The 11,771-nt window shown below is 33.9% G+C and overlaps 1 protein-coding gene across 1 annotated transcript; it reads left to right on the top strand.

The window, feature by feature from the left end:
• Positions 1-681: 681 nt before the first annotated feature.
• LOC143600776 (GDSL esterase/lipase At1g28580-like) lies at positions 682-5,970 on the top strand. Its single transcript, XM_077078363.1, has 5 exons — positions 682-1,069; positions 1,398-1,622; positions 5,002-5,150; positions 5,235-5,511; positions 5,677-5,970. Exons 1-5 carry the CDS (start codon positions 808-810, stop codon positions 5,949-5,951), a joined length of 1,188 nt encoding a protein of 395 aa, XP_076934478.1. The 5' UTR covers positions 682-807; the 3' UTR covers positions 5,952-5,970.
• Positions 5,971-11,771: the final 5,801 nt, after the last annotated feature.

Genomic DNA, 11,771 nt, shown 5'->3' with positions numbered 1-11,771 from the left:
GAATTCATAGGTATGGGTCTTATCAAACCCAGATATTTCTTAAACTGGTTATAACATCTCATTAAATTAAAAATTATTCTCACCAAATAATTGATGTAAAAATCCTATAAAATAGGATATAATAAAAATTAATATCTTATTTATTTTAAAAAAGATATATATATATATATTATTTAAATTAAAAAACCAATTTCATAGTAAAAAATAATAAATGGGTCTTGGGTCTTATCAAACCATAAGTATATTATTAACTTTCATAAATATTATTTATAATTAAAAAATCAATTTTATTGTAAAATAAAATAAACGGGTCTTGGATCTCATCAAAACCATATAGCTTTTAAACCGGGTTATAACATCTCATTTATTTGTGAAACAATTTATCATCAAACCATAAGTATATTATTAACTTTCATACAATAAAAAATATATATATATATTCAAAAACTAAATAAATATTAGAAGAAACAATATAAAACAACCCCGTAATACGGGGGATAAAAACTAGTTAATTTATAAATGTAAAATGTACGAACAAGTAGCCATAGTTGCAATTTTCGCGTTGGAGAATAATAGAAACTTTGAACTTTTATTATATAAGCTCACCAACTCTCAAGGGCAAATAAGTAATTTCACATAGATCCGTGGGACCCGTAGGTGCTTACTCGTGTGAAATTCTTGGTGTACATCTTAAGCAAATTATACTTTCTTTCCCATCTATAAAATACACACACAACATAATGGATTACCAGCACAAAGCTGCTAATAAACTTTAATTTTGTTCACCAAAAACTCTTTCATATTTCAATGGCAATTTCATCATCTTCTTATCCAACTTTACCTTTCTTGATTCTTTTATTATTAACTTGTAACATAATTAATGCTAAGGGATGCTATACATCCATCATAAGCTTTGGTGACTCGTTAGCCGATACCGGAAACCTTAAACAACTCGCGTCTAATTCGAACAGTCAACCACCTCATTTCTTGTTTCCACCCTACGGCGAGACATTCTTCCATAAACCAACCGGTCGGTGCTCGAATGGTCGCCTCATCATTGATTTCATTGGTACTCATCACTTGTTTCTTATTTTAACTATATTAGTTTTGTTAATGTTAATAATTATTTTTGTGTGAACCATACTTGATGATCATCCAACGTGTATTTTGTATCTATGGTTTTGTAATCGTTAAATAACGATAAAGAAGAATAAAAGCAGAAAGAGAGAAAATTTTATTATCTCAGAATCAATAGTTACAAATGAAAAACAAGCAAACCATTTATATACACAAACATATACGCCGTATATGTGAAGATATACGCTCACAGGCTTCTTGTATTTCACGTAACAAAAATTTATTTACCATTTTGTAACTTTTTTTTTCATGTTTTGAAGCTGAGAGTCTTGGGATGCCGTTAATACCATCGTCACAGGACGTAGGAGTAAACAGTTTTAACGAGAAAGGACAAGGGGTGAATTTCGCAGTGGCGGGTGCAACCGCATTGGACTCATCGTTCCATGAAGCACAAGGGGTTGTCAATCCTTATACGAATGCGTCTTTAGGTGTTCAGTTGGAATGGTTCAAAAGATGGTTGCCGTCTATTTGCACCACTGCCTCAGGTAATTAACCAAGTCTAACCTACACTCACCAAATTTAAAATATTAATCGTTTCTTAATAAAATTTAATACTTAATTTATCAATTAATATTAACTAGCATTTAGGACCACATGTGTTGCATCAGGGCGGTTAAACCAAATAAAAATAGACGTAAAACGTTGAACCATGCATGTACGTTAACATGTAAAAGTTAGACCGAGACATAAAACATATGAAAGAAGTGACGAGGCTGTTAAACCACACAAAACTTATACGTAAAAACGTTATCATAAAAATGAATAACTAAGTTGAACGACAATATTTGATGTATTTGTATACACAATTTCGTAACGCATTTCTAGTTTCTACGCAAAGATACATGTAAAATGCATGAATACTAATAATATAATGACGTTTGTCATGAAAAAGACTTAAAAATTTCTTACCAACCGGCAACCGTTTTGAGTAAGTCCATATGTGGCGATAAACCCACCCACCCCGCAACAATAATTATTAGGAGATGGAGATGCGTATCAACTTGTTATTAAGTTAGTCTAGTACTTGTCATAGTCAAGTCAAGTACAATGATAGCGACTTAACTTTGTAGAATTATATATAGTTAACAACAGTTATTCAATTGTTATGTAGTGGTAACAGTCAATTGTGGGTTTGCCTAAAAGAGTATGTGTAGTCATAAAGCTTCATTTTTAGGCGTTATGTGTCACGTGACGTCTAGTTAGAATTATGATTTTTTATAAAAATAGGGTATAGTCATAAAACCTCTATAACTTTGTTATTTTTTTGTGTCTTCCACCTGCGTTATCTACAAAACGCCACAAAAAAAACCTCGAAAACGCCGGGGAGGGGGGGGTGTTGTCCCCGACGTTATGACCCATAAAGCCTCCACTACGCTTTGTCTAAGTAATTTGAAGGGAACTTATATAAGAGTTACTATTCAAATAATTTTATTATAACTCAAAGTGAAAGTCAAAAGAAGATGTTCCTTTTCTTTATTAAAGTTTTTGTGGTGACACATCCATTAATTGACAACCTTTTGGTGGTGGATTAATGGTCATTTGAAAACCTTTTGATTGTGAGTTAATGGCCACTTAAGTTGGTGAGCTCTGTTTTGAGCCTCAAGATTATTATTCGTTTCTTGATATAAAGGCGAAAGGGAAAAGTCGTATGATATATTGCTTTTATATTGCTTGATTCATAAAGTCGTTTACATAAAAACTTAATTTGGTTTATTATTGCCAATATGGCTATATGTCAAATTTATAGATAGTAAATTGGTTTATACTACTTATACTAGATAGGTAACTAACTGCGCGATTCGACTGGAAGTCAATTAAAAAAAATCTATAATATCATATTTAGATTAAAGAAAATAAAGTGATTAGTTTTTTAGTTGTCAATATAAAGACGTGACTTATGAGTATAGTTTAGAAAGCGTTTAAGTTACCATTAAATAGACTTTAATAAAAAAAAGGTATATATTCAATGTTTTAATTTATGTAAAATGATGAAAGTACGAATAAAAATAGTTTTGAATTGATCACTTTATTTTATTAAAGAGAAAAAAAAAAGAAAGAGGAATGCCTTTAGTTTTGCTTTGATGGATAAAAATATAGCCCTTAAAAAAAGAAGATAAAGATTATGCCTACTATTCTGAATATTTGGATTTCCACATTTATCATAAAACATTATTTTTTTAAATAAAGCAAATTTATATTATTTAAAATTTAAATTCCCTTAACATTGTAAATGTTAATTGCAAGTATTTGAATCCATTGACTTCATTTTAGAATGATGAATCACATACTACTAGACCATTACAATATGGATATCACACACATAAAATATATTATGAAGTTATAACTACTTGCCTTCTTAGTTCAAAATAATAGTACTAAAAAATATAACAAGATTTTCTTTTTGTTAATTGAGTCTTGTCATTATTTCAGAGATTAATGAAGAAAAAAATTTAGGTGAAGCGTCATGGTCATACATTACATAAAGCCACTAACAAGTATTTTAAAACGGAACGTTTAATTGATATATTATATTAATTAGTTATCAGCTAAAACTAATTTATGTTATTAATAACTCCTAATTGATTTAGTTATTAATGTGTATTCTGTTTATTTATTGTATATATATTTAAAAGTAACTAACAGTTTTTTGTTATTTTGTTTGAATTAACATTTAAGTCACCACTAGTTTTATTTCACAAATAAATGTTATTACAAGTGTGCAATCTATTTTTTTAAGAACACAGATCAGGAAGTTGTATGATTTCAGTACATCTAAGGTAGAGATGCACAAACCGATTTCAAACCTTAAATCGGTTCGACTTAGTCAACAAAAGTGAAAACCGGTTTATGATCGGTTTCAGTTAAGGTAGAAACTAGTTTCTTGACTAGTTTAAGAACGGTTTTTGACCTATTTTGGTTAACCGGTTTCAGTAAGGAGAATAAAAAACCGGTTCTAAACCTAAGGTTTCAATCGATTCCAAACCATTTCTACAAAATCAATTTTAAACAGGTTTGGTTTCAATTCAGTTTTCAGGCCAGCTATATAAACTAGTTTTTTTCACCCAACTTTGACTTCAAAAGCAGACTGATTATATTATTACTTCCAACAAAATACACAAGTCATAATCGAAAACTAAAAAAAAATAAAAATACAGAAATAACAAAATCAACTAAGAAGCCGATGGTTGAATGTTTCTTTTAACAATTTGCTTGTTATCGATATAGCGGTGACGGCTATCGCCCAACCTCCCTCTGGGCAGACCCTATACAAAGTTATAAAATCTAAAAACAGAAATCAACGTTTTTTATATAAAATAGTTGAATTTTTTTTATGTTTTTTAACGACATAAAGTAATTGAATTGAAGGGATATAAAGTTTAGCATACTAATATCATTTAATTATTACCAAAGATAAATAAGCATTTATATAACTTGAATTGTATCTTAAGAAAAAGAAATATATAGTATGTGTTGTAGATAAAAAAGAAATGTATTAACTACTAAAGGAATAAAAATTTCGAGTTAAATAACGTCAAATTTCAAAAGAAGTCAACAAAGTAAGCATTGGAATCTTTTTCTATGAATGTGTCATTTATTCGTTGTATGTTTTATAATTCAACCATATTAGACTTTGTTGCCATCGCCTCTCTTGACTGAACGATTTAACGTTTCAACTTTCAACAATAAAATTAATCAAAACTCCACCGATTTAACATTTGACGTGCACTAAAAACTTAACAAATTGGTGGTTATATGATGCATTGGAGGTTCGGTTCGGTTCGGTCCGGTTTTTAAAACATTAAACACCGTAATAATTTAATAACAAAGTTATGAATTTCTTACATGGTTATTTGTTTATTACAGATTGTAAGAACATACTTCACAATTCATTAATTCTTATGGGAGAGATCGGAGGTAACGATTACAATCACGCAGTAATCGCTGGAAAGCCTATTCAAGAGCTTAAATCATACGTTCCACTTGTTATTAACACCATCGTCTCGGCTATTAATGTAGGTGCATTTGAGTACAATCATATATACATAAAACATAATCAAACATGCATCGAATGCAATTAACCGATATGGCCAATGCAGGAACTTATCGAGCTAGGGGCGGAAACACTTGTAGTCCCAGGAAATTTACCTATTGGTTGCTCGGCGGCATATTTAACGATCTATTATGGTTCTGATAAAGTAGAATACGACAACACAACAGGTTGCATGACTGCACTAAACACATTTGCTGAGTGGCACAATGAATTGCTCCAAACATCATTGAATCAAATCCGGGAGGTCCATCCTAATGTTAATATCATTTATGCCGATTACTACAACGCTGCTCTGCAGTTTTTTCGCTCTCCAGAAAAATACGGTACTTAAATGTTATATATCTTCAATACTAATTGTATACTTTGTTTATTTTAAGTTTGTTAGGGGAAAAAAACATGTAGATAAAGAAAATGAAAGAAAATCAAAAGGATATTTATATATCTTAGAAAAACAATTAGTTGCTAATGAGGACCATGTAATACTATAGGATTCACAAATGGAGCTTTAAAAGCATGTTGTGGAGGCGGAGGGCCGTATAACTACAATCCGCTAGTAGATTGTGCTGATCCGTCGTCAACAACATGTGCTCAACCAGAAACGTACGCTAACTGGGACGGATTACACTTAACAGAAGCCGCATACAGTGTAATTTTCAAGAGTTTATTTCAAGGAACATATACTACACCCCAGTTTAATTCAGTGTGCCCTACTTCAAATGTACAAGCAAGAGGTGCATCATCAAGTTTAGTTCAAAGCTCTTAGTACAAGATAACGAAGCTTGAAAAGGAGATCTTTTTTTTATATATATAAAACATGATTTACATTAAATGCAATGTAATGTGCAGTTGGGTTGTGTTCTATGAATTTGTGAACACATAGTTTCATAGTTTTTTTTTTTATTTTTTTCTTTAATTATGTGTACATATGATTTCTCATACATGTATACTTGCTTTGAACCTTCAACCTATCCACGATGTTATGACGGTTCAATACGATATATTGTCGCTAAATAGTAGTAAATCAATGAATTTGTTATGACAACGCAAATCTAGCGTTTGGATTTTTAGCTCACTGGGCGTTACTACACTAGTGTGGCATTATGTTGCGTATAATATAATTTACCCGTGATTTTTAAATCTATCAAAAGTTCAAAACTTTAGCTACATATTTAAAATGTTTATTACAAGAATTATTGTAAATCTGAGTAATGTTTGTATTATGATGAGTAAAAAGTTATATATGGTTTACCAAAACCATAAGAAAAATAAAAATTTGAAAAATCAAAATAAAATAATCAAATATCGTTTACAAAGTACAAACCAGCCTTGTAGTCTGTAGAGTTGTAAGATATAAGCCGAGGCCCATGTATTAATTAACGACTCACGCCCGGTTCAGATATTACGGGTCAAGCCCAAACCTTATTAAAATTACAAGCTCAATAGTCAATACGAGGAAAAAAACATAAAGCCATGCCCTGTTCAGTATCTATTATGCATGTTTCTTATTTTAACAAAAACACTATAACAACTATGAACTAAAACACCATAATCCATATGAACCGAGCCAAAATAAACCTGAGTATTTTTTGAGCATTTTTTAAGCGGTATCGAACGAGTTTGGAGCATTATTTTTTTTTCATTTCCCCCCTTTAAATTCTTTTATAAGAAACAAGTTTGAAGTTGAATATGACGTGCATGAAAATAAATTAATAGTTTTTTCATTATTTTTTTTTCATTTCCCCCCTTTAAATTCTTTTATAAGAAACAAGTTTGAAGTTGAATATGACGTGCATGAAAATAAATTAATAGTTTTTTTAGAAAAACTAGTAGTAGCTTGTAATTTTTGATAAAATTGAAGTTTGAAGTTGAATATAATGTAATAAAACAATTAGTAATTAAAAAATAATTATTTATATAAATATATATGCACAAATATATAACTTATTTTTATAATTATCTTTTATATTGAAATATTGAAAACTGAATATAATTATTTATTTTATATTTAAAGTACTTGAAAATATTATATTTAATATTCAAGATAATTATTAAAATGCAATATATATTTATGACTATATAAATATATATCAAATGAATTAAATTAAAGGTATTCGAGCCGAAAACCGAGTGGACTTTTGCTCATTGCTTGGCTCTTTACAAACTGAACCGAGTGAAGCGACTCGTTTACAATCGAGCCTTTCCTGAGCAAATTTTGAACGGGCGACGAGCGGTTTGGACTTTGGACATCCCTAAATTATTATGAACTAAAAAATAGTACTCATATGAGCTCAAACTGACAACTATAATCACTATATTCCTCTTGTTGTGTTTTGTTTGACTTAACTGATACTTCATCAATTGATTCAATATATCATTCATCGTCTTCATTGTATTTTAGTTTCTTCAATCACTAATGAATAGATTTAAGTTCTGCAATCTCGTCGTCATTAATATGTTTTAGTTCTTCAATATCGGTTGAGTGTAGTTCTACTACAACCTTGCACGTTCTTATTTTATTTTGTTTCAACATAAAAAATAACAATTGATTGATTAAATAAATATGATAAAATTTAAACTAAATGAAGCATAAACAACAGCATGGAATCGATCACTATACATGTACCTGATGTGATCAATTGTTGAATCACCATGTATATGATGTCATCAATATTGAATCATCATGTACCTGATGTTAAAATAAATATTTAGAAATTGTTTTAATAAAAAAAAATTAACAAAATAAAATGTTTAATAAACAATTAAAACAAGTATTTGTTTTTTTTTTCAAAAATGTGTTTCTTTAAATGCCTTCTAATTGTGTTTATGTACAAAAGCTAACAATTTATGAAAAAATGATTTTTTACCTGTAAAAATTAGTTTTACAAAGTGTTTACATGCAACATGCATTGATGGTTACTCGGTGTCTCGGTTCCCTACTTTTTTTTGGTTCCGTAATGAATCTCTTGTATCTCCCTAAGGCCATGTGACGCCCAGTCAGCAAAATATGTGTTTTTGTTTTAGTGGTGTAATGGTGTTGTAGCCCCCCATATACATATATGTATGTATGTATGTATGTCACATACACACACTATTATAATAATAATAATATAACATAACAAAAAGCACGCGACAAGTTCTCATCCCCACCCCCTATCGCCCATTTTGTCGCCCCGAGGGACGGTGTTCGCGCCCCTTATCGCCCCACTACAGGTGTCCTAACCACATATGTTTTTTCTTAGTTTTTACAAAAGTTAATAACATGTAAAAGAAATGGAAAAATTAATAACGTTTAGGCCCCGTGCGGTCTCCCATTACCCTTCACACCTTACGGACCAGCTCTGATAAGACTATATATAATTAATGGTTGGTGCGATTATTGACATTAGATTGTGATGTCATTAGAAAAACCCCATCAACTTATCTCAATCAATCAATCAATCAATCAATCATACCCAGTAAAATCCTACCGACAGCAAAGCTATAAGTAGGGTCTAGGGAGGGTGGGATGTAGGCACACCGTACCTCTATCCAAAGGAATAAACAGGTGGCTTCCAGAGAGACCCTCGGCTGTAAGTACATGTGTATGAAGCAAAATAAAGGAAATCAAAGTTTAACAGTTATATAAAAACTACTACTAATTATAATAATATTAATAATAAGATCACAGTTTAACAGCTATATAAAAGCTAATAATAATTATAATAATAATAATATATGTAAGGGAAATACCATTATGGTATGTGACCTAAATAAGTTAAGTCTAAGCCCTAAGGTATTCAATTCTCTCTAAAAATCCTTAACTTTAATTCTACTTCTCCACGAATTCATATCCTCAACCATGTCCTCGGAGAGGTTTAGGTCTATCAAATCATGCCTAATCCTCTCATCCCAAGTCAATTTCGGTCGTCCTCTACCCCTCCTCCCCTCTATAGTAATGTTTTCTACGGATCTAACAGGATTCGTCGTCTGTCTTCTCTTTACATGTCCAAACCATCTCAATCTCCACTCTCTTATCTTGTCTGCTATGTTCGCCACCCCTAATCTCTCGCGAAACACAACGTTTCTTATTCGGTCTAGCCTTGTGTGCCCACACATCCAACGTAGCATTCTCATTTCTGCTACCTCCATCTTCCGCACTTGTGCCTTCTTGATGGCCCAACAATCTGTTCCATATAGCATTGCAGGTCTAACTGCCACCCTATAGAATTTTCCCTTTAGTTTAGTCGGGAAACTCTTGTCGCACAATATACCTGTGGCTGCTTTCCATCTACACCATCCTATCTGAACTCGGTGGGTCACATCACTGTCTAATTCCCCATCGCTCTGTACAAATGATCCTAAATACTTGAACTTCGGTACCTGCGGGACCACCTGACCTTCAATTGTGATCTGTGCGTCTTCATTGTCGTTTATCCCACCAAAATCACAGTGGAGGAACTCCGTCTTAGATCGGCTAATCTTTAAACCTTTTGTCTCTAAGGTTGTTCGCCACTCCTCAAGCCTCATGTTTAGATCTTGTTTTTTCTCAGCAAGTAACACAATATCGTCTGCGAACATCATGCACCACGGGAGAGTCCCCTGAATCAACTTTGACAACTCATCCAAGACTACTGCAAAAAGAAACGGGCTCAACGCTGACCCCTGGTGAAGACCTACCTCTACAGGAAAGAAATCAGTATCCCCCACTGGCGCACGGACACTTGTTTCACTCCTGGTATACATATCCATAATTATCTCTATGTATTTCCTGGGCACTCTTCTACCCTCCAAGCACTCCCAGAGCACATGTCGTGGCACACTGTCGTAGGCCTTTTCTAGGTCAATAAACACCATATGTAGATCACGCTTCTTCTCCTTATACTTTTCCATTAATCTTCTTATAAGGTGTATTGCCTCTGTGGTGGAACGGCCCGGCATGAAGCCAAATTGGTTGACCGTAACCTGAGTTTCTCGTCTAAGTCTACCCTCAATCACTCTTTCCCATAGCTTCATAGTATGACTTAGTAGTTTGATTCCTCGGTAGTTACCACAACATTGGGCGTCTCCTTTGTTCTTATAGATAGGAACTACAACGCTGCTCCTCCACTGGTCTGGCATCTTACCTGATTTGAGAATACTATTGAACAGAGTAGTTAACCACATGACTCCTTCCTCCCCCAGACACTTCCACACCTCGATGGGTATGTTGTCTGGGCCAACCGCCTTAGACCTTCCCATCCTCCTAAGTGCATCCTTCACCTCTTCTCGTGTGATCCGTCGGCAGTAGCAGTTATTCGATTGTTGTCGCTGAAAGTTTGTGTTGTCATGTTCTTCTTGGAAAGCTTTCCCATTGTTAAAAAGATTGTGGAAGTAGGTTTGCCATCTTAGCTTGATGTCATGCTCCTTGACCAGTACATGCCCATCTGTATCCTTTATGAACTTCACCGGTCCTAGATCTTGCCTTCTACGCTCCCTGGCTTTGGCAATCTTAAACATAGCATGTTCCCCCTCTTTTGTTTCTAGACTTTCCCATAGCTTCATAGTATGACTTAATAGTTTGATTCCTCGGTAGTTACCACAACATTGGGCGTCTCCTTTGTTCTTATAGATAGGAACTACAACGCTGCTCCTCCACTGGTCTGGCATCTTACCTGATTTGAGAATACTATTGAACAAAGTAGTTAACCACATGATTCCTTCCTCCCCCAGACACTTCCACACCTCGATGGGTATGTTGTCTGGGCCAACCGCCTTAGACCTTCCCATCCTCCTAAGTGCATCCTTCACCTCTTCTCGTGTGATCCGTCGGCAGTAGCAGTTATTCGATTGTTGTCGTTGAAAGTTTGTGTTGTCATGTTCTTCTTGGAAAGCTTTCCCATTGTTAAAAAGATTGTGAAAGTAGGTTTGCCATCTTAGCTTGATGTCATGCTCCTTGACCAGTACATGCCCATCTGTATCCTTTATGAACTTCACCGGTCCTAGATCTTGCCTTCTACGCTCCCTGGCTTTGGCAATCTTAAACATAGCATGTTCCCCCTCTTTTGTTTCTAGACTTTCATACATCCGTTTAAAGGCCGCCTTCTTTGCTTCCGCCACTGCCTTCTTCGCCTCTATCTTGGCCGTTTTGTAGTTGTCCCTCAATTCCACTCGCTCCTCCTCATTCGTGCACCTCATTAGCTCCCTAAAACATCCTTGTTTGTCCCTTATCTTGTCTTGCATTGCGTCATTCCACCACCAAGACTCCTTATGCCCACTTGTCTTTCCTGTTGTGACCCCGAGAGTCTCCTTTGCTACTTGGATGATCTTTGTCTCCATAGCTTCCCATATATGAGTTGAGTCCCCATTTAGTCGAGCCCGCGTATGCAGCATGAGTTTATCCTTAAACAGTAGGAGATTTTCGTCCCTCAAATTTCCCCATCGAATTCTCGGTGTACCTTTCTTCTCTCGAACAGTCAGCTTATTTCTGAAGGCTATATCTGTCACTAGTAGTCAATGTTGAGTCACAACTGCCTCCCCAGGTATGACTTTGCAGTCCTTCCACCAACGTCGGTCTCCTTGCCTCATCAAAAGGTAGTCAATTTGCGTGTCGCGTCCGCTACTGCTA

The sequence above is a fragment of the Bidens hawaiensis genome, unplaced genomic scaffold (genome assembly GCF_021521415.1).
Source record: "Bidens hawaiensis isolate Kalapana, Puna unplaced genomic scaffold, B.hawaiensis_p1.1 tig00054878_1, whole genome shotgun sequence".
Classification (NCBI taxonomy): domain Eukaryota; kingdom Viridiplantae; phylum Streptophyta; class Magnoliopsida; order Asterales; family Asteraceae; genus Bidens; species Bidens hawaiensis.
This window is presented reverse-complemented; position numbering and strand designations above follow the sequence as displayed.